General features: G+C 51.3%; 2 protein-coding genes across 2 annotated transcripts in view; one reads left to right on the plus strand and one right to left on the minus strand.

Annotated features, from left to right (window-relative positions):
• The first annotated feature begins 208 nt into the window (after positions 1 to 208).
• Positions 209 to 1,054, plus strand: GTSF1L (gametocyte specific factor 1 like). Its single transcript, XM_003253590.4, has 2 exons — positions 209 to 805; positions 881 to 1,054. Exons 1-2 carry the CDS (start codon positions 527 to 529, stop codon positions 971 to 973), a joined length of 372 nt encoding a protein of 123 aa, XP_003253638.1. The 5' UTR covers positions 209 to 526; the 3' UTR covers positions 974 to 1,054.
• A 9,675-nt stretch (positions 1,055 to 10,729) lies between these two features.
• MYBL2 (MYB proto-oncogene like 2) overlaps positions 10,730 to 23,348 on the minus strand; it is a 48,408-nt gene continuing 35,789 nt past the window's right edge. Inside the window, exons 12-17 of the mRNA XM_030826428.1 lie at positions 20,727 to 20,866; positions 17,210 to 17,309; positions 15,668 to 15,781; positions 14,160 to 14,264; positions 11,935 to 12,084; positions 10,730 to 11,256 (exon numbers count right to left, since the gene is read on the minus strand). Coding sequence (XP_030682288.1) covers positions 11,128 to 11,256; positions 11,935 to 12,084; positions 14,160 to 14,264; positions 15,668 to 15,781; positions 17,210 to 17,309; positions 20,727 to 20,866 — 738 coding nt within the window. The 3' untranslated portion in view covers positions 10,730 to 11,127. The remainder of the gene's footprint in view (positions 11,257 to 11,934; positions 12,085 to 14,159; positions 14,265 to 15,667; positions 15,782 to 17,209; positions 17,310 to 20,726; positions 20,867 to 23,348) is intronic.

Consider the following 23,348-nt stretch of genomic DNA (forward strand, 5'->3'; position numbering starts at 1 on the left):
AGCCTGGCGACAGAGCGAGACTCTGTCTCAAAAAAGCCAAAAACAAAACAAAAAACAAATACGTACAGTTAAAAGACTTAAGTCACAACATACATCCATGAACAATTTTAGATGGCAGCATTACCCAAAGCCATCCACCCCTCGCAAGCAGTGCATGATAGCCTCCTCCTGATGACTTAGGCTGCCCATTGTGACCACCGGTGACTGCAGCTTGACATCACAGTATATCCCTGAGTCAAGTGGCTGTGGGTTTTTGGCTCTTGCATCTGCTGTATATAGTTCTGTCTCAGGTGCCATTTGCTAACTCTGTTCTCTGTGTAGCTGCTTTTGGCAGCTCCTCATCTCTCTTCTAATCCACCACTCATGGTCCTAGAGAACAGACCACAAGTTAAGACTGTCACCTACAGAATCCCAAGGGCCAAAACTGGGCAGAGGACAACTCCATCCTTCTTACAAAAGGGCTTCTCCACAAGAAGCATTTCCGTTAGACTCTGAGCAGTGAGATACCCTGCTTCAAGAATTTCTCATGGAGCCAGAAGCCTTTGAAATTTGCCCTTACGATCCTCACCACCGAATTCCACTCAGCAGATTCCAGTACCACCTGGCATCATGCAAGATCAAGAACCCCAAGAAAGCCAAAAAGATGGCCACCTGCAAATACAACGCCTGCCACGTGGTCCCCATCAAAAAGCTGGAGGAACATGAGGCTGTTTGTGTCAACAGGAGCGCTATGGAGGAAGAGGACACCAAGAACCCTCTGAAAGTTAGTCTTCCCAGTTCAGAGCAGAACAATGACACCCAGCAGGTCTCACCCTGCCTTCCCAGCCCCGATATCTGGAACGTCGACGGTGCTAATTGCCAGCATGTGTTTGTCCTTAAGACTTTTTTTCCTCAAAAGCTTGTTTGTGAAAATGACACAAAAAAGTCAGCCAGAGAGACCAGTCCCCAGAAGATCCTCAGACCAGGACAGTAAACTGCCAGCTGAGGAAGGAGCACACGCCTCGTAAATGCATGGAAGAACAAGCAATGCATCAGAATAAAAGACATGCAAAGTAAACTACCCTGGGCTACCTCCTTTTTTAACCTGGCAGATTGATAAATATCAAAAGGCTTAAAATACTCTGCTGGCAAAGGTAGGGCAAAATGGGCACTTTCATAACATTGGTGAGAATGTCAGTTGGTACAACCTCCACAGAGGGCAATTTGACAATAGCTATAAACATTATCAATGCACACAGGATTTGATTGAGCAATTCCACTTCCAGGCTTCATTCTGTAAATATAATCACACATGTGGAAAATGAGCTAAGTACTAGCTTATTCATTGCCGCATTATTTGCAGCAGCAAAAAAGTTAGAAATGAGCCAGGTGTGCTGAATCACAGCTGTAGCCTATTACTCTGGGGGCTGAGGCAAGAGGATCGCTTGAGTTCAGCCTGGGCAACATAGTGAGATCCTGTCTTAAGCAACAAAAAAGGTCAAAAATGACCTAAATATCCATTAAAAGGGCCTGATTAAAAATAAGTTATACTGCAACCACACAACAAAATATTATGCTGCCTTGAAAAAAAGTGAGGAAGCTCTTTCTGTGCTGATATGGAAAGGCTGAGACACACCGTTGAGCTCAGAGGTCAGCAAACTTTTCCTGTAAAAGGCCAGATGGTAAATATTTTAGCCTTTGCCAGCCACGCAGTCTGTGTTGCAACTACTCGGCCCTTCCACTGCAACACAAGAGTAGCCACATATAATATGTAAACAAATGAACAGAGGTTCCAATAAAATGACTTACAACCACAGGTGGCAGGCTGGACTTGACTGGTGGGCCATGGTTTGCCAACCTCCAGTTTAACTGATAAAAACCAAGTCCAAGCCAGGCCCGGTGGCTCAAGCCTGTAATCCCAGCACTTTGGGAGGGGGAGGCGGGCCAATCACCTGAGGTGTGGAGTTCGAGGCCAGCCTCGCCAACATGGCAAAACCCCATCTGTACTAAAAATACAAAACTTAGCCGGGCGTGTGGCGGGCACCTGTAATCCCAGCTACTCAGGAGGCTGAGGCAGGAGAATAGCTTGAACCCGGGAGGCGAAGGCTGCGGTTAGCCGAGATCATGCCATTGCAATCCGAGTGAGACTTCGTCTCAAAAAAAAAAAAAAGAAAAAAAGAAAAAATAAGTCCAGAACAGTCTATACAGTATGCCACCATTTGGGGAGAGTTGCGGGAGAAGACATGAATATGTATGTGCTTGTTTTTGCATAAAATTTCTCTTTAAGGATACTCTAGAATGGAGATCTGCCCACAAAGCCTAAAATGTTTTTTCAACCTGTTGCCTAATAGAAAAATTTGCTTGCCTCTTCACTAGAAACTAATACTGTCCGCCTCCAGGGAAGACAAGAGAGAGCCCTTCTTTACTACTTACTCTTTAGAATCTTTTACATGGGAATATATATCAATATGTTATCTGGTCAAAAATTAAACTATTTTTTTTTAAACAGCAGGTAGAAGACTTGTCTTTTGAAAGTTTTTCAGGAGGAAATCTTAACTGTTAAGTTTTTTTTGTTTTTTTGTTTGCTGAGACAGAGTCCTCACTCTGTCGCCCAGGCTGGTGTGCAGTGGCGCAATCATAGCTCACTGTAGCCTCAACCTCTTAGGCTCAAGCAATCCTCTCGTCGAAGCCTACCAGCTAGCTGGGACCACAGGCGTGCACCACCATAACTGGCTAGTTCTATTTTTTTGTAGAGATGGGGTCTCACTATGTTGCCTAGGCTCACTGCTTTTTTTTTAAGTAATCGTAACTGCCACCCAGCTGGCCCCTTCAACTGCTTACACGAAGTATTAAAGACTTCTTGGGGGAAAAAAAAGTTCTGGATGACAGTGATTAATGAAGTGCATGAACTAGAGAACTGACATACAGGAAATAGGGGGAAAAAGTGATGTGGAGAATATATGTCTATAAACCACAGGCCAATAGGACCAGGAAAACTTACTCTTCCTGAAACTCTCAGAATTGGGCCATAAGGGAGTGAGCCTGGTGGAAGCGCTACCCACAGGGGCTCTGTCAAGACACAGCAAGATAGAGCTGATGTCTGTCACTATGTAGTGGCAGCCTGGAGCATTCTGTTGAGCCTTCTGAAGGTATCCTCCAAGCTCCCAAAGGGCAGCTGGCCAACAGGCAGTGGGAAAGGCAGCCCCACCAACCCTGGGCAACAGGCAAGCTTTGCAGGTTCATGTTAAGGGTTCCTGGCAAAGAGAGTGCCCTGGAAAAGCTGTGTCTTGGGGCAGAGGGTGCTCTGGCTGGCAGAGGAAGAAGAGAGAGGAACTATATTCAGGTCAGGTGCCTTGCTGAAATAATTCCATTAAGTCCAGGCCACAACACTGAGGGGCAAGTATTTTTATTTCCAATATAGAGATATGAAAAGTGAGTTTCAGAAAAGCTAAATAACGGCCAGGTGTGGTGGCTCACACCTGTAATTCCGGCACTTGAGGAGGCCAAGGTGGGCAGATCATCTAAGGTCAGGAGTTTGAGGCCAGCCTGGCCAACATGGCGAAACCCAGTCTCTACTAAAAATACAAAAAAATTAGGGGGCGTGGTGGTGCGTGCCTGTAATTCCTGCTACTCAGGAGGCTGAGGCAAGAGAATCACTTGAACCCAGGAGGAGGAGGTTGTAGTGAGCCAAGATCGCACCACTGTACCCCAGCCTGGGCAATAGAGCAGAACTCCGTCTCAAAAAAAAAAAAAACACCTACATAATGTGCCTTGGTTCACAAAGTTAGTGCATGGCAAGTGGCCTAATTGAATCCATCCCCAGCAATTCCACTCCTAGATATGTATAAACCAGATGTGCACGAGAGTTCACCAAAACCTGAGGATGAGATGTGCATAACAGCTCTATTTTTTTTTTAATTTATAAGTAAACTTTAATTTCGAAAATGCAAACTTGGAGAGGGCAGACAGATCACACACAAGCCTACCACTTCACACTTGGAGGGTGGCACAGCAGCCAGGCAAAGGTGCTCCTCACTTCTCAGACAGTATGGCAGCCAGGGAGAGGTGCTTCTTACTTCCCAGACTGTGGGGTGGCTGGGCAGAGGTGCTAACAGCACTACGTGTAATAGCCAGGCTGGAAGCAATCCACATGTCCTTTGAGATAATGGGTAAATTGTGGAAGTCACACAATGAAAAATATTGTAAATTTCAAAATTAAGAAGAGTAGACTTTAAATGGTCTCACCACAAAAAAATAAGTATGCGAGGTAATATGTTAATTAGCTTGGTTTAATCATTCTACTATGTATGTATAAACGTATCAAAACATCACATCATACCCCATAAACATACACAATTATTTGTCAATTAAAAATAAAATTGGCCAGGTGTGGTGGCTCATGCCTCTAATTCATCCCAGCCCCACTTTGGGAGGCCGAGGCGGGAGGATCACTTGAGCCCATGAGTTCAAGACCAGCCTGGGCAACAGTGAGACCCTGTTTCTATAAAAACATTAAAAAAAATTAGCCGAGCATGGTGGTGCACCTGCAGTCTCAGTTATTCCGGATGCCTGAGGTGTGGGAGGATCACTTGAGCCCAGGATTTCAAGGCTGCAGTGAGCTGAAATCACATCACTACACTTCAGCCTAGGTGACAGAGTAAGACTATGTATAAGATAAAATAAAATATAAAAATATATATATATAAAATAAAATAGAAAATAAAACAAAACGGTCATGAGAATGAACAAATGATAACTACCCATATCTACTTGGATGAATCTCACATAATGTGAAATTCTGTTGACATAATATCTAATGAAAATAAAAAGGCAAAGCAAAGCTGGTGTTTGATGTCAGGATGGCGGTTACCCTTCGTGGGTGGAGAGGGGGTTTCCAGTGCTGCTCTTGTTCTGTTGTTTGATCTCGGTGCTGGTTATGCGAGTCTGTTCACTTTGTGAAAACATATCCACAGCCACGTGGGATTCATGTACTCTTCTGTATGAATATTGCACTCCGATGGAAAGATTTTAACTGAACCTCTATCTAATGCTTATGGTTTTTTTCTATGGCACCATACTCCTACCCTGGCTGACAGGTATTGTCAGTGGCCTCTGCCATCACATGGGCTGCAGCAGGGAGGCACCTGCAGCAGGGAGGCGCGCGGGAGCTGCACACTCCATGGATCTGGTGCTCCCCCGGGGCCGCTGCAGCTGCCCAAATCTCAGCTGCCGACCCAGGCCTCCGGCTCCACAGAGCAGGCAGGAACTCTGCCCTACTGCAGCTGCCCAAACTGCAGCTGTGGATCCAAGCCTTCCCCTGCTCTTAGGGGGGCTGGGAGCAGGGAAGATCTGCCTGTCTGAGTGCAGCTGCAGCCACCTGACTGGTGGCTGCAGACCTGGGCCTCCTGCTCCACAAAGTAGGCAGGTGCTGGGGACAAGCAGGATCCCCACCCCTTCCAAGTTGGCGGGGTGGGAGCTCCCTGGGTGCAGCTGTAGTGGCCCTTCCAGGTGCAGGACCTGGGCATCTCTGCAGCCTGCATTCTCAGGCGGGGAATGCTCCCCATCCCTGCAGGCTCAGGGGTGTCTGCTCCTGCTGCCTGGACTCTCTCCTCTCCCGGCGCCTGCTCCATCTGGGAGCAGGGTTGGGGCCGCACCCCAGGGGCCATGAATGGCAGCAGGAGTCAGATTCCTGGGCAGAAGGGGGCGGGTCCCCAGTAAGGCCCCTCCTTCAGGCCAAGGAGGCCTAAAGGCTGGGAGCCAGCTGCCAGTCCCGAGGACCGGAGTGGGGACTTGTGGTGCCCCCTCCCTGCTGCCATGGCCACCCACGGAGCAATCAGCATGCACTTCACCCCCTCTGAGGTCTATAAAAGTCCTGGGCTCAGCCAGAGCAGGTGAGAGGACAGAGAAAGGGATGACCAGCTGCAGAGAGAAGCTACTGTCTATGCTGATAACTGGAGATAACGGGACAAACAGTAGCAGAGAGGAGCAACCTCCTCCAGGGACTCCTCTCTGCTGAGAGTTAACACTGCAGACCATCTGCCTACAGAGAGAAGTTACTCACTGAGGGTCTCCTGTGAACTGTTGTAACACTCAATAAAGCTTCTCTTCATCATGTTCACCTTCCACCTGTCTGCATACCTCCTGGACACAGGACAAGAATTCGGGTAAAGGTGCCATCAGCCACAGATGTTTCTGGCCAGAAAAGTGACAACCCAAAGATCCCTTAACAGTATGTCACAGAGGATGGCATGGAATGGGGCATACTAAAATGCCAGACTTGCTGTCCAGGATTGGGATCAAGTCCTGACTCAACCACTATCTACCATCTTCCCTCCCCGCACTCACCTGAAACGTGGGTACTAATTTCTCCTTTGCAGGGTATATTGTGTGTAACAAAGAAATGAGAAACTAACATCTAAAAACATACTAAGTAATAACACACTAAGAGCCCATGTTATCTGAGCACCAAGTATGTGCCATGTTCTTCCCAATCCCTTCAACAAGTCTGAAGTTGAAGGATTCTCCCTATTTTACAGCCAAGGAGCCAAGGCTCAGTGCATTAAAGAGACACACAGCTCCCAAGAGCTAAGCTGGGTTTACACCCAAGTCTGTCTGATCCAAAGTAAGAGCTCTACCCAGGACCGCAGGAGGACCTGGGAGAGTCTGCCAGATGCCATGAGCCACATCTCTCCCCAGTGCCTTCAGCTCTGGGGAACAAGACACAGGTATGGTCACAGTGGCTTTGAACTCCAGAATCCTTCACCCCATTCATTTCCCGCAAAGTTCCTGGAACCCTAGGTCTCCTGTTTCTCCCCAACCCTATTGAGCCCATGGCTCAGTGTTGATTTTCCTCGTGATACACCAAGGTCTGCTGAGAAAGTGGCTAATTAAGACTCCCAAACTACTCCTGGCCTATCAAAACAGGTTTGCGGCCTGCTCCTGCCCCAGTCCCTGCCTTGCTCTGAGAAGCAGGACACTTTATCATTTATCCTGGACCACACAAGTACTCACATATCCCAGTTCCTCATGCCAGCATCTGTATCAGTCAGGTTCTGCTGTGTAACAAACCATCCTCAATCTTAGGGCTTAAAGCAATACTGATTTATTATTCTCATGACTCTGTGATCAGATGGGCAGTTCCTCCAGTCTGGGCCAGATCAGGTGAGGCTAGATGGTTTAGGGTGGCCTTACTCACATGTCTGGAGTCTCAACCAGAACAACTAGAATTCTCACCTCCTTCAGCAGATTCTCCCAGAGTCCCCCAGAGGCAAAGCCAACCACATGACCCACTCATGGGAATAGCTACAGGGAGCAGTGATCCCTTGGGAGCCATTGCTGGAACAATCTACCACAGCCTCTATATCTGTGAGCCTCTCACCTCCAGGCCATGCTGGCCACCAAATGCCAGACAATCATCTGGATCTTGCCAGAACATTCACCCTCTGCCATTTTTTTTTTCCAAGATAGTTTTGTTCTTGTTGCCCAGGCTAGAGTAAGTGCAATAGCGTGATCTCAGCTCACCACAACCTCCGCCTCCTGGGTTCAAGCAATTCTTCTGCCTCAGCCTCCCAAGTAGCTGGGATTACAGGCATGCGCCACCATGCCTGGCTAATTTTGTATTTTTAGTAGAGACGGGGTTTTTCCATGTTGGTCAGGCTAGTCTCAAACTCCCGACCTCAGGTGATCCGCCCGCCTCGGCCTCCCAAAGTGCTGGGAGTACAGATGTGAGCCACCACGCCCAGCCTCCCTCTGCCATCTTAACTAAGCCTCATCTTTCCCTCCTGCCTGTCCCTCTCCCAGGCTGACTGCAGCGCCTCCACTCCTGTACTACCTTCCTGAACTCAGGCCCTCTGCCCCTCAGCGCTATCTGGCTAACTCTCTCTTGCTTGCCACACTAGCCTGGGAAACATCAGGCCTGGATCAATCCTCACGACCAAGTTCCCCAAACTCATGATCAAACAGCAGCTGGGCCCCCAGCACCTCCTGAGTGGCAACCAATCTGCCTTCCCATGTGGGCTCTCCCTGTCCCCATGATGGCCAGGAGCTGTGTCAAATCTGACTCCTCCCCACTTTCTCTGAGCAGATGACTGGCCTCATGGTACCCCCTGCTTTACTTCAAAGTTTGTGTTCCCTCTGGCACATTTTATATCAATTGGTTGGTTTATATCTGTCTGCTTTTTAGAATTTAAGCTCCATGGGCGGGCGCAGTGGCTCACACCTGTAATTCCAGGACTTTCGAAGGCTGAGGCACGCGGATCACGAGGTCAGGAGATCGAGACCATCCTGGCTAACACGGTGAAACCTTGTTTCTACTAAATATACAAAAAAAAAATTAGCCGGGCATGGTAGTGGGTGCCTTTAGTCCCAGATACTCAGGAGGCTGAGGCAGGAGAATGGTGTGAACCCAGGAAGCGGAGCTTGCAGTGAGCCAAGATGGCACCACTGCACTCCAGCCTGGGCAACAGAGCAAGACTCCGTCTCAAAAAAAAAAAAAAAAAAATGAAGAATTTAAGCTCCATGAGAATAAGGTAGTTTTTTTGGTTTTTGTCTTTTGAGACAGGGTCTTGCTTTGTCACTCAGGCTGGAGTAGAGAGGCACAACCACAGCTCAAGAGATCCTCCCACCTCAGCTTCCTGAGTAGCTGGGACTACAGGCATGAGCCATCATGCTATGTTTTTAACATTTTTTGTAGAGATGGGGTTTCACCATGTTGCCCAGGCTGGTCTCAAACTCCTGGGCTCAAGTGATCCTCCCACCTCAGCCTCCTAAAGTACTAAATTACAGGCATGAGCCACCACACCCGGTCTGGTTTCTATCCTTTACTGCTGTACCTTCAGCACTACAACTATGCCAGACATGTGGGGGTAGGGTTGGAAGGTCCCTCAATAAGTGTGGTTTTGTTTTTGTTTTTGAGACAGTGTCTCCCTCTGGCTCCCCAGGCTGCAGTGCAGTGGCATGATCTCGGCTCACTGCAGCCTCCACCTCCTGGGCTCAGGTGATTCTCCCACCTCAGCCTTTCGAGGAGCTGGGACTAAAGGCACATGCCACCATGCCCAGCTAATTTTTTGTATTTTTTTTTTAGTAGACAGAGGGTTTCATGATGCAGCCCAAGCTGATCTCAAACTCCTGGACTCAAGCAATTTGGCCTCCTCGGCCTCCCAAAGTGTTGGGATTATAGGCATGAGCCACCATACCCGGCCTAGTAAGTATTTATTTAATGCATGAACCAAAGAACAAGCCCACAGCACACAGAGCTCAGTGAGGATGGTATGTTAAGCTTGCTGTTACCTGCAGCCACTCTGTTCTTTACAGTCTCCTCCCTCCAGGACAGGAAACGGACTCAGGGCAGTCCCTGGGAATGAGCAAGACCTCAGGCAAGACAGGGCACGGGGTACAAGCCCCTGGAGCCTCACAGGCGTCAGCTCAGAGTGTAGCCAGTCAATGCCCTGCATGTGAATCACCCACTGGTGGTTTGTTAAAAATCCCTTTTTGCAGGCTCCATCCCAGGTACCTGACTCAGAGGGCCCAGGAATTTTCATCATTAACCTGCAGCGCACTGCATTTGAGTTTGACAAAGTTGTTCCACCGAGTCTTGGTGTGAGCTGTAGGAGACAAGGTAATGCAGTCTCCATCCTCACCGTGGGGCATACGTCATCCACCTTGGGTGACCAAGGCCTGTAGGGAGCGGCCAGTGACAGAGCCTGGGGAAGAAGTTGGGGAGGGGACAGGCTCCAGGCTGACAAATCACAAAAGCTCAGGGCATGAGTTAGGTGTGGTTCATCTATGGAACCTGCAGGAGCATGCGGCCCAGCCACATGGGCTGCAGGGTGCCGGGTGGGAAGCACAGAGCCCCCGCTCCTCCTCGGCTTTAGATCAAGAAGTGGGACACTGCCAGGACCAAGCATGGCATGCCTGCATGTGAATGGACAGGAGTAGGGGGACCGTAGGTGGGAGCTCAGCAGGCAGAAAGGGGTGTGTCTGAGGCCAGACACATCTGAACTCTGGCGCCCTAATTAACTCAGTCTCCATCCCTCTAGAGTTGGCCGCATCTCTTGCCCCAGGTGAGGACCTGCCCCAAGTCCGCTCAACCTCTGCCCACAGGGATGGCCGTGTGCCTGTCCCATGAAGTCTGCTGCTGAAAACATCACTTCCTCATTTAGACATTCTCAGACTTGGCATCTTCCCCTCTTCAATCCCCAGTGACTCTTCCCAACCACCTGCCAAGCACTGTGCTCTGTTGCCACAACCCTAGGGATTTAGGGCCACAAGGGCAGAGGCTCTGGCCCATCCTGGCCTCCTGCTCAGCCTTGCCCAATGGGGCTAGAGGGTTCTGCCCAGCTGCCTTCACCCCTCTTCCTTGCTTACTAGTCTGACCTGGGGGCCAGGCTCAGCTTGAGGCAGGGGCTTGTTAGTGGGCAGGTGAGCCACCCAAGGCAAGGGCCAGACAAGGCCCTACTGCACCAACCCATCGTCCTCCTCCACCCCCAGTCTCTGCCCACCCCTGCCCAACCCCATGGCTAATAGTACTCAGAGCTTTGCAGAGATGCCCACTGGGTGCAGAGATGAGAGAAATTGCTCTCAGCTCACTGTGCCCCTCTGTGGAAACAGGGTCAAGGGCTCAGGCCTGGGCTGTGCCGATAAGGCTGGCCTCTGAGGATGAGCATTCAGGTCCCCATATCCCAGAAGAGGCCCCTAGGTCACCAGGGAACCATGAGCAGGGCCCAGTAGAGAGGCAGAGTCCAGACCAGCACAAAGACAGAGGCAATTTTATTCTTCCAAAAAAAAATGCACCAAGACAGGGTGAGCACAGGAGCACCCCTGGCCACGTCCCCCATCCTAAGCAGGGTCTGAGATGAGGCCAGGCCTGACCTGGGCTTGGGAGAAGCTGACTGAGCTCCCTGTGGCCTTGGGGAGGGAACCAGGCAGACCTGGGAGTGGAACTTTGTTGTTAGCACCAGGAGCTGCCCACAGCTGGGCTCGGCGACAGGGCAGAGCATGGCCCTGTTGCCTCCACCTGAGAGTCTGGGGAGGGGCTGGTGGCAGAAGGCTCCCTGCAGGAGGTCACCTGAATGACTCTCAGATTCACAGACCCCCTCCGCCCCCACAACCCCTGTAAACATGAGAATGGGCTCGTGACACCCCAGCACCTCAGGACAAGATGAGGGTCCGAGATGTGTGGCTGGGCTTCAGGCGGCCCAGGAGCTGCCGGGCTTTCTCCTGCATGAAGAGCTGGTCCCTGGTCCCCCCGCAGGCCACCGTCTTCCAGGCACTGGACATCTGGGAGGAGGCAAGAGGGTTACCATCCAGGCAGGGACTATGTGTTCCCAACAGACCCTGGTGATCCTGGCCAGGGAAGGGTGGAGTTATAAGCCTCCCTCCCCTAGAAGCCAGAGCCTTCTTATTTTCTCTCCACATTCCCTGTGACCCTGGACAAGTCAATTCCTGGCTGTGGGCTTCCTCAACTGTAAGTAGGAAGCTGGACAAGGAGACATGGCCATGCACTGCCCGCCCCCGCATGCAGCACCAGCCTCGAGGAGAAGCCACAGCCAGGAGGCGGGTGAGAAGGAGCAGTGAGATGGGTCAGCAGCCTGAAGCCAGCCCCTGCCTGAGGACAGACATGTACTCAGCAAACCAAATACAGGGATAATGACTTAGTTACAAGTGAAACCCAGGCCACAAAAGAGAGAATGGCAGAATGGGGGTATCTCTACAGAATGTAGGGCCAGGGAAGGCTTCCCCCTAAGGAAACAGCATTGAGACTGAGATCAGAAGAGTAAGTTAAGCAAATGCAGCCACGGGAAGTAGCAGGAAGAGCACCCAGGCAGAGGAACAGCCTATGCAAAGGCCCTGAGCTAAGAAGGCGGGCACTGCAGGACCCCCAGGGATGGCCAGCACTCAGCCCTGAGCTAAGAAGGCAGACACTACAGGACCCCCAGGGATGGCCACAGCACTCACGGGGGCAGGTGTCGTGAAGTGGCTTCGGGGCTTCTGGGCCACTGCTGCCTTCTCAGGCTTGGCCTGCAAGAAGCCCTGGTTGAGCAGGCTGTTGTCTTCTTTGACACCTGACAGGGTGAGGCTGGAAGAGTCTGAAGGGGCAGTTGTCGGCTGAAACCAAAACCAAGTCAAGGAGTCACCATTTTGCCAGAAGCTGTGAGAGGGAAAAAGAAAACCCGCAATCCCACCCCAGCACCACCACCTGGCTGCTGAGACCTGAAAGAGGATACACACTTTTCCAAGCCTCAGTTTCTGCTTTCAGATGGGGAGTTTACATGAGCTTAATCTTACTTTATACTTAAAAGATTAATTAAAGGGCCAGGAGTGGTGGCTCACGCCTGTAATCCCAGCACTTTGGGAGGCCGAGACAGGCGGATCACGAGGTCAAGAGATCGAGACCATCCTGGCCAACAGGGTGAAACCCCGTCTCTACTAAAAATACAAAAATTAGCTGGGTGTGGTGGTGGGCACCTGTAGTCCCAGCTACTTGGGAGGCTGAGGCAGAAGAATGGCGTGAACCTGGGAGGAGGTGGAGCTTGTGGTGAGCCGAGATCGCACCACTGCACTCCAGCCTGGGAGACAGAGCGAGACTCCATCTCAAAAAAAAAAAAAATTAAGCAAAGAACTTAATCTTGTTCTAAAGAACTTTCTTACTTAAAAAAAAAATCAAGTAATCAAGTAAAGAAACATTTGTGTGCATTTCAGAGCCTGATTCAGTGATGTGTCTGGAGGCACAGTCAGGTACTTGGGGGCACACCAGCCCTGGGATGGGTGCCGTGCAGCTCCCAGGCCATAATAACATAATCAATAAATGTGGAGTATTACTGAGCATTATCGAGTAATAACATAATCAATAATGCTGCCTTTGTCACATAAAGCCTCAGGAGGAGCCAAGGCTGTTCCTAGTTTTCCTGGGACCAGAAACATCCACAAGCATCATAAAGACGCAGCTTTAACCCCAAGCACAGCAGAGTTGCACAAAGCCCCTCCCACGCCTTTCCAGCCTCTCTGCTCTGCTTGGCACTGTGCCCTCCTGACTTAGGCTTGGCACCCCTTTTATAGGCTTTTAACTGGGGCTCAGGGAACCTGAAAGATCCCAGAGAGCAGTGATGGTGTCAGAACTCAAACCCAGGCCCACCTGACTCAATCTGTGCTCCTCACTCCCTGCAGTGACGTTTTTTTCTTTGCAGTAACCTGGCTGCAGGTCCCCAGCCTGTCAGGGACCCCTAGCCAGGACAAGGCTCTGCAAGGACCATGAGGGCAGCAGTCTACTTGGAAGATCAGGCAACCCTTAACCTTTGTTCATGACGCCGCCATGCCTCTCACCGCCTCCCCGCTCTGAGCCAGGGCAAGCCAACTCACCCCATTGTGAGCAGAGAGGGATCAGCAGCACACCCTGGCTTCTGGGGACCCAGGCTCTGCACAGGCAACAACCCCCTTTCTGAGGTCGACCTGACTGTAGCACCCGGCATAGCAAGTGCACTGGCCTGGGGGCCGTATAGCACCCAACCTAGGACTGATGTGCCCAAGTGCCTGGCTATACCTTAAGACAGGCACGGTGACTCACGCCTGTAATCCCAGCACTCTGAGAGGCCGAGGCAGGCCGATCACCTGAGGTCGGGAGTTCGAGACCAGCCTGAGCAACATGGAGAAACCCTGTCTCTACTAAAAATACAAAATTAGCTGGGCGTGGTGATGCATGCCTGTAATCCCAGCTACTTGGGAGGCTGAAGGAGGAGAACCACTTGAACTTGGGAGGCGGAGGTTGCGGTGAGCCGAGATGGCACCATTGCACTCCAGCCTGGGCAACAAGAGCGAAACTCCGATTAAAAAAAAAAAAGAAAAAAAAAGACACATCACTGACCCTCTCTGGGAGGATGCTGGAGACCCAGACGCATGGTTTTAAAACATGTCCTAGCCGCGCAACTCTGCCGAACAAAACCTTCTGTGAGAGACAAGCAGAGCTGCTGACTGAAGCCATGAGTGGGTGCCCAGACGCACCCTCCCTGATAGCCCCTCCCTGCAGAGCCCAGCGTTCCAGAAGCCCAGTTGGAGAGTCACTACACTAACTCTACCTTGAGGGTCCTCTCCAAAACTCAACAGTTCCAAGGGGCAGAAGCCTTCCAAGGAGAACTCATCCTCCTGGGGGCAGCTCTGGAGTGGGATGGGGGTGGCTGAAGCCTTACCAAGGACAGAGACTTGGGCAGTGTGGACATCATCAGCTTCACATCCTCATCCACAATGTCAAGAGCCAGAGACTTCCGGACTTTCTTGATGGGGCTCCGCCGCAGCTGGGGGTTTGCAGATAGAAGGGGGTTAGGGTGAGTGTCTGGATTCCCCATGGTCAGCGCCTGGATGGTCATGGCCATGGATGGTCACAAAACCATGCCCTGTTGCAGTGCAGACTTGGAGCAAGGCCCAGCTGGTGGGAATCTGCTGTCAAAAGAATGGGGGGGGGCTGGGAAAGTTAGGCCTCATGGCCCCATTAGACTCTCTACCCAAGGTAGACCCTGTCCTGCCAGGTGCTGCAACAGTGAACAGGAACACAGCATGAACCTCCACCACAAAGTGACCTGTTCTCACCCTAAATGGACCAGACACAGCCCCTCAAACAGGCCCAGCAGAGAATCATCCCAGTAACACCTAAAATACCACCCACAGGCCAGTAATATGGGAACACAAACCCCTCAGGACAAGCCCCTCTGCAATGCTTAATACAAGCAAGGAATGCCCCATTCCTAACCATGCACCTCACAGAAGCAGGTCCAGGGTCTGCTCCGATACCAGGAAGCAGCTGAGAGTCACACCCCCACTCCACCCAACAGTGCACTCAGCAGGGGCTGCCACGGCTCACAACCATCCCCACCACCAAGGAGAGGCCAGGGAGGACCCTGGAGGCCAGAGGCCAAGTTCTCTCCACCTGCACATGGGATGCCAGCTCGGGCAAGTCCCACCCAGGCTGACTGCCCACCTCCCCTCCTTACCTAACACCCTGTACATCCCACCGTTCCCAGCTCTCCCTTGAGGAGAGCAGTCTGGGAAAAAGGAGCACAAGGAGACTCGAAGGGATAGCGCACTGTCATGAAAGCTAACAACACAGTGGGAGAGAGGCTGGCATAGAATGGAGGCTTGGGACAGTCCCTTCCCTGCTCCCCTGCCCAGGAGTCCCTGCAGATTCCACCTCACCTGAACCCATCCCCCCACCCCCAGCTCATACAGCCTGACACTCAGCCCAGCGCTGCCTGGCCTGACTGGCTCATCCTGACCGCCTCACCTCCATCCAAAGGATTCCCTTGGAACCTCCCTTTCTGTGGCCCTTGGTACCCTGTAAATTCAGTCATGGTGTGTCTGTCTAGCATCTGTCTCTGCCCCCTGAACACTAAGGGGAGATCCAGTCTGGGTCGTAATCGCTGCTCCATCCACCACATCCAGCCCAGCCCCACTTGAGCAGGGTCAGAACACAATGCTGGAGAAGTAAGTGAATCCTTCAAAGCGGAGCAGGGGAGGGTCCCAGAGACACTGTCCTTATCTTGTCAGTTTCCTCGACAACCACCGTGAGAAAGGGGGCAAAGGGGACATGCTGCGCCCCCATTCTCCCCAGAGCCTCACTTTCTACAACCTGTCCCCAGATGCCTCCCCCATGCCACGGCTCCAATTCCCCCTGCCCAGGCTCTTCCACCCCCAGCCTACTCACCCCAGGCTTCCTCTTCTGCTTCTCAGGCCTGACGTCGTCCTCGATGATGAGTTCGATGCCAGCCTCAGAGCGCAGCACCTCCTTCAAGTCCTCCTCCAGGTGCGGGGTCTGCGGCTGTGGGTAGGCATGAGGCAGCCCACGTAAGGCACCATACTCGGGCTGTATGTGTGTGGGACTGTGGGACCAACCCAGCTGCAACTGGGCTGTCCTGGGTAAGGCAGGAAGAAGCCCTGACGCCAGGATGCAGATCTCACACACACCATTCACAACCACTAACTGCTGCCTTGGACAAGCAGCTGATGACCTTGATTCCCGGGGGCCTGCCATGGCTGGGAGCAGCCCAGAGATGCACAGTAACCCTCACACAGCCCTGTGCAATAACTGTCATCTTAAGCAAGTAGAAACAGAGGCTCAGAGATCAAGAGCCTGGCACACAGTCACACAACTGCTGAATTAGGACCCCTACAGCTCAAAAGCCCAGGCTCACTCAACCCTTTGTTCCACACTAATGGGGGCTCTCAAACCCATTTCCCTTTCTGAGTCCCGGGGGTTCCAAGGACCTCTCCAGCTTCAGGCAACAGAGAACAGGGGAGGGAGAGTGCTACTAAGAGCAAAAGGTGCGAAGCACAGCCACTCCTCATAAGTCATCCGAAAAGCCCCCGCAAACTTTTAATTACAGCTACCAAGGTCATGAGATTTGCCCTCACACCTGTTTGGAGAGCATGCAGATATTTTAGTACAGAGGAGCCGAATCTCCACTGCAACAGGAAAGGAGCACTAACTAGTGCCTCACCTCGGCTCATGTAGCCTGGTCCGTGGAAAGTCTGCTTGACTTAGAATCAGTTCCATGGCAGGCCCAGGGGAGCCTCAGCCCCCAGCCACCTTGGGCTTCATAGGAGGCTCCACGCAGTGGAGAGAAACAGCAGGGGGACCCACTGCAGACCTTGTTCACAGTCCAGTGCCTCCACAACCATGCCTTTCTCTCACCCTCCACTGATTTCTAAAACACCTGTGTGTTTCAGAAAGGCCAAGGTGCCAACTCCTTTTTTCATAGAGAAAACACAACCATCCCATCAACTGGGAAGAGTAGGGGAGAAAGGCAGCCTGCACACTGCAGGAAAGACGTCCCCGAGGGGCTTTCCAGTGCTCTGTAGAGAACTGGGAGTTGGTCAGAAGACAGGCCAGAGCAGCAATTTGCCACTTCTCTGAACTAGGCCCAGCGCTTATCTTTGCCTGAAAGTGTTTAAGTTATTTGTATTTCACATCAGTCTCCCCCATCCTGAGGCTGAGTGTCATGGGATACCACCACGTCTCCAGCACCAGCCAGCGCCTGCTTGCACACTCAGGTGCTCAGGAGCAGTCTGAGGAAGTGACAAGGAGCAGCCTCGGCTTCCCCATTTATACTATCAGGATCTCTGCATCTTATCAGGAGGAAGAATCAAATGAGACCTCAGAGGGAAGGGTCCTGTGGACTGAACATGGTTGGATGAACCGAAGGGATCCCACTGTGCAGAGATCCGTGGCAGCGACCACACCACGTACCAGGGGCTTCAGGGGTCCGTACTTCTCCAGGGCGTTCTTGAACGGGGTTGGCGTGTGGGGAGTGTTGTCCATGGAGTACTTCTGATCTGGGGTTACAAACCTGCCAGGGGCCAGAACGGGGGAACCAGTGACAGGATAGGGGCCGACGCCAGGCACTCTGCTGCCCTGGCTCCACCTTCCCCCAGTGTGACCTCTGGCCCCAGTACAGGTTCTCTTCCCATCCCTCTCCCCACCCTGCAGGTCAAGGTCAGGGGCTCGGGGGAAACAGAAGGGAGAGGGGAGTCTAAGAGGGGCCAGGAGCCCCAGACGGGTGGCAGATAGCCGAGAATGCTGCTCAGTCATGGTCCAGACTTGGGACTTTCCAGATAACAAGGCAGTCCGTGGCCACACTTCAGGAACAGTGAGAGAGGCACGGAGCAAGTTGGGAACCCAGGAAGATCCCATCCTGCCCAGCTCTCCCTGGAGAGCCTGTGTGAGAAGGATGGTGGCAGCACAATGGGGAAAGGAGGGGTGAGAGGTGAGGCCAGCATCTTCCCAGGTATCCTGAGAGTTCACCGAGGTGATGGACACGTGGAGGGAACCCTTCAGCAGAGCAGACAAAAACCCAGGATGGTTTGGTCCAGAAACAGAACTGTAAGATGCTTCTATCAGATGTAGACCCACCATGGTTGATTTCCGCCTGCCCTGGAGCAGGGGGGCAGAAAAGGCACCTCACGCCCCAGAGCGCCAGGGCTGGTGGTACGGGGCTGGGCTAGGCTGGCTGTGGGCAAGTGTCAGCTCTGAAGGAAGCTACCAGGTTCCACAAACATGAGCCCTTGTGTGCTGGTATGTGACCTTAGTCACCTGGAGATGCCACCATGGCTGACTCTCATGGCATAACCAGGGCACTTAGAGGATGACAGAAACACCCCAGGTAGCCAGGGACTTGGGTGATGAGGCCAACTCCTAGAAACAGCAGCCTGGGGCCTGGCTGCCTCCACTTCCTGCAGCTGGCCAGCCACTCCACGGGGAGATAAAAAACTAGAACAAGTGCAGACCATTCTTTTCTTCCTTCCTCAGGACCTAGAGATTAGTCAGGGATCCACAGTCTCTTCCCAAACCCTTGTTATCCCCCATCTGGGACACACAGAGATCCCCCTCTGTAAGGAAGAGTGAAGACAGATAAGCACAAGTTAAATGTACACATCTTACAGTTCAAACCACAACTCACAGGGGTGAATCTGAGCCACTCAAGCATCTCCATGGGACATGGAGTTTCTGAGGAACATGAGGAAATTCCAGAACCTCTCTAATTCGTGGCATCAACAAGGACTAAGAGCACACATGTGGCCAAAGGCGGTGGTTCACACCTGTAATCCTAACGCTCTGGGATTAGTGTTAGGCTGACAGGAGAGGATCACTTGAGGCCAGGAGTTAAAGAACAGCCTGGGTAACACAGACTCCACCTCTACTAAAAATTAAAAAATCAGCCAGCCATGGTGGTGCTTGTAGTCCCAACTACTCCGGAGGCTCTATGGTAGGAGGACCACTCAAGCCCGGAATTCGAGGCTACAGTGAGCCATGATTGCACCACTGCACTCCAACCTGGGTGACTAAGAAAGACCTTGTCTCGGAAAAAAGAAAAAAAAGAGTGTATATACACACATTAGAAAACTCAGGGAGAGGCCAGGCCTGGTGGCTCACCCCTATAATGCCAGCACTTTAGGAGGCTGAGGCGGAAGGACTGCTTGAGTACCAGAGTTCAAGACTAGCCTGGGCAACACAGTGAGACCCTGTCTCTCAAAAAAACAAAAAAATTAGCTAGGCATGGTGGTGCACACCTGTGGTCTCAGCTAGTTAGAAGGCTGAGGTGGGAGGATCGCTTGAGCCTGGGAGGTAGAAGCTGCAGCGGGCCATGATCACACCACTGTATTCAACCTTAGGGACAGAGTAAGACTGTCTCAAAAAGAAAACTCAGGGAGGCAGGGAGGCTGACTTGAAAAGAGAATTCAAAAGATTGCTTGGAGATAAAAAATGCAGCTCTGTAAATCAGAGAACTCAGCAAGCTGGAAACCACAGACAACCAAACTAGTGAATCAGAAAACAATCCCATCATGTTCTCCGCAGATTAAGGAAATGGCTTAAGATGGCGAAGAGGTGTATGAAGACGAAAAAGACACAGAGACTAATCCAGCCTATATATGAAGGAATTCCTAAGGTAGGAGAAGGGGCAGACAGGGAAAGAAAAACTAAAGAAATAAACACTTCCTCAGCTCAAGGTTTGAATCTTTAGTCTCATAATGAAAGCCAGGGGGGAGAAAAATAGAGAAATAACACACCACCATACAGCCTGTCAAATTTGAGGGATAACTAAAGAGACTCTCTACAAAGCAATAACAGCTGGATTACAGCTCACGCCTGTAATCCCAGCACTTTGGGAGGCCAAGGCAGGCAATTTGAGTCAGGAGTTCGAGACCAGCCTGGCCAATATGGCAAAACCCCATCTCTACAAAAAATTAGAAAAATTAGCAAAAAATATAAAAATTAGAATTCATCGCCAGCAGGCCCACACTACATGGTTAAAGGATGGCCTTCAGAAGGAACCAGATGGAAATATGGATCTAAAGAAGAATGAAGAGCACTGGAGATGCTTCTTCCTATAGAAAAAAGGAGTTGGAAGGAGGCAGCAAATGAGGCCACATGGATGAGAAAGAAAGGGAGAGAGAGAAGTATCAATGCCTTTTGTAGTGACAGCATGTGTTTAAGGGCTTAGATGCGAAGTCCAAGATTCTGGTTTGAACGGACAATCATTTCTCACGAAACCTATCTAAGTTACGCTTTAGATCACCTTTTTAGACCGATTTTTTTTTTTAAACAAACTAGAAAGAGAATCACACTTTGTCACCTAGGCTGGAGTGCAGTAGCCAATCATAACTCACTGCAGCTTCAAACTCCTGGACTCAAGCAATCCTCCCACTTCAGCCTCCCGAGTAGCTGGGACTACAGGCACACACCGCCATGCCCAGCTAATTAAAAAAAATTTTTTTGGCTGGGAGCAGTGGCTCACGCATGTAATCCCAGCACTTTGGGAAGCTGAGGCAGGTGGATCACAAGGTCAGGAGTTTGAGACCAGCCTGACCAACACGGTGAAACCCCGTTTCTACTAAAAATACAAAAATTAGCTGGTTGTGGTGGCGCGTGCCTGTAATCCCAGCTACTCAGGAGGCTGAGGCAGGAGAACTGCTTGAACCCGGGAGGCGGAGGTTGCAGTGAGCCGAGTTGCACCACTGCACTCCATCCTGGGTGACAAAGCAAGACTCCATCTCAAAAAGAACAACAACAACAAGGTGGAGCCCAAAACTATATTGATAAAAATGATAAATCGTGGTGGCCAGAAAGGAGAGGGCTTTCTTAAAACAGTCTTCAGTGTTATTCCAAGGGTGCCCCCTCCCCACTGTTCCACCAGTGGTCCTGAGGCCTATGGTCTGGTGTTGCTGAGGGAGAGGACGGCGAAGGTGGGGGGCACTGCAGCACTCACGCAGCATGTTTCTGGTGCAGGGGTGTCTTGTCCCGGTGCAGTGGTGTGGTGACCACCACCTTCTGGCTGCACACTGGGGTGGATGTCAGCGAGGGGCTCTCCAGCTCCAATGTGTCCTGTTTGTTCCAGAAGTTCAGAAACTGCCAAAGAAGAGAGAGGGAATGAGACAAAATGATGACCTGCATGTGTATCCCTGAGACCTCAGGGGGTCATGGGGAGAGATCCTTGAGCCCCTCCCCCAAAACGTCTGCTCTGATACTGAGGTCCCCTCTTGACCCATCAGACACCAGAGAACAAGGACTGGGACAGATCGATGCCAGAAGCCCACCAAGCAGGTTCACACAGGCCTCTGGGCTTCCGTCGCCCTAATCCTAGTTTTTGCCATCTCTACTCAAGTGCTGACGACGCAGTTAAGGCACAGGAAGCCCACTGTGGGAGAGTGGCTCCTTCTCAGAAGAAATAAAACTAGCTCTGAACTGACCTGTGAAGGCAAAAGGCATGTGACAGTTGTAGTGATGCTGGTGGCAGTGGGGTTATCATTTAGAGGGCACCTTCTCTTGCCAGTGCTAAGCACTTCACACAAATAATTTCACTTAGTTACCACAAATCCTGAGACATAGGCACTATTACTATCCCCCTTTTACAGATAAGAATACCAACACTTAGAGAGGTTTTGAGTCTTGCACTGAGCGCTAGAAGTGAGTTTCAAATCTAGATCTAAGCTAACATCCATCCTTTGAAGCTCCCTCTCTTCCCTCCCTGCCCTGAAGGTGCTATAACAGAGAGCCATCTGCAACCCTCAGGGTCACCACCCTAAATGGGGTCTCTGAAGTAGGGTGGCCACCACGCTCCATCATCCTGAGCTTCCCAAATAGTAGCTCAGGGACCCGCTGCCTTCCTTCTCCAGCCAGCAGCCCTCACTTGCAAAATGTTACAGGCTGACCTGTGTCTCCCTCAAATTTACATCCTGAAGTCCCAACTCTCAGCACCTCAGAATGGGACTGCATTAATACTTGGAGATAGGGCCTTTAAAGTGGTTAGTTAGGCCAGGCGCGGTGGCTCACGCCTGTAATCCCTGCACTCTGGGAGGCTGAGGCAGGTGGATCACCTGAAGTCAGGCATTTGAGACCAGCCTGGCCAACATGGTGAAACCCCGTCTCTACTAAAAATACAAAAATTAGCCAGGCATGGTGGTGGGCGCCTGTAATCCCAGCTACTCGAGAGGCTGAAGCAGAATTGCTTGAACCCAGGAGGCGTACATTGCAGTGAGCCGAGATTGCGCTACTGCACTCTGGACAACAGAGCGAGACTCCGTCTCAAAAAATAAATAAATAAATAAAGTGGTAAGTTACAGCCTGGCCAACATGGTGAAACCCCATGGTGGCGGGCACCTGTAATCCCAGCTACTCAGGAGGCTGAGGTGGGAGAATTGTTTGAACCTGGGAGGTGGAGGCTGCAGTGAGCTGAGATCACACCAGTGCACTCCAGCCTGAGCAACACAGCAAGACTACATCTCAAAAAAATAAAATAAAAAATAAAGTGGTAAGTTGAAATAAAGTCATTAGAGGCTGGGCGCGGTGGCTCACGCCTGTAATCCCAGCCCTTTGGGAGGCTGAGGCAGGTGGATCACTTGAGGTCAGGAGTTCGAGACCAGTCTGGCCAACCTGGTGAAACCCTGTCTCTACTAAAAATACAAAAAAATTAGCTGGGCATGGTGGCTCATGCCTATAATCTCAGCTACTCAGGAGCCTGAGGCAGGAAATTGCTTGCACCTGGAAGGCGGAGATTGCAGTGAGCTGTGATCGTGCCACTGCACTCCAGCCTCCAGCCTGGGCAACAGAGCAAGACTCCGTCTCAAAAAATAAAAATAAAAAAATAAAGTCATTAGAGTGGGCCCTAATCCAGTAACTGGTGTCCTTATAACATTATAAAATAAGAGGTTTTACAAGAAAAAATAATAGATTAGGACACAGGTGACCACGTGAAGACAAAGGAGCAGCCAGCATCTATAAGCCAAGGAGAGAGGCCTCAGAAGAAACCAACGCTGCTAAATTTCTTGTCGAATCCACCGAGTCTGTTGTACTCTGTTAAGCAGCTGGAGCAAACCGACACAGGGTCTCTCTCAAAATGCCACTAGCCATCCTGACCCGTGATGAGAGGGTCGCCTCCTGCACCAGGCCACCTCAGGGCCTCGCTCTCTCCCACAGCCTCACAGGAAGAACAGACCTAATGAGAGCCAAAGCCCTAGGTTATACCTAGGCCCACCAAGGCCCTGCACCACCCCCCACCACTCCACATCTGCCCTTCCTTTTCTGTGCCTTTGGTCAAGGTGCTCAAGGAGACCCATCCCAGACACCTCTCTGCAGGAAGGCCAGGTGCCCCCCACGACCTCTATCTCAGAGAGACCCTGGCACACATCCCGGTTCCCGAGGCTCTGTGTGTTACTAACAGAGCACCCAGGGGCAACACCCAGAACAGTGCGTTCTCAATGACTTCGCAATTGCTATCACATGGCACTTCCCACACTCTATTCTGGTTAATTCATTACAAGCCCATCCCCAGCACTGGCTATCCCAGGTCTTTCCAGGACCAGGCAGGGCCAGCCAGTGCTGGGGACAACCC

The sequence above is a fragment of the Nomascus leucogenys genome, chromosome 13 (assembly GCF_006542625.1).
Source record: "Nomascus leucogenys isolate Asia chromosome 13, Asia_NLE_v1, whole genome shotgun sequence".
In the NCBI taxonomy this organism is placed as follows: Eukaryota; Metazoa; Chordata; class Mammalia; order Primates; family Hylobatidae; genus Nomascus; species Nomascus leucogenys.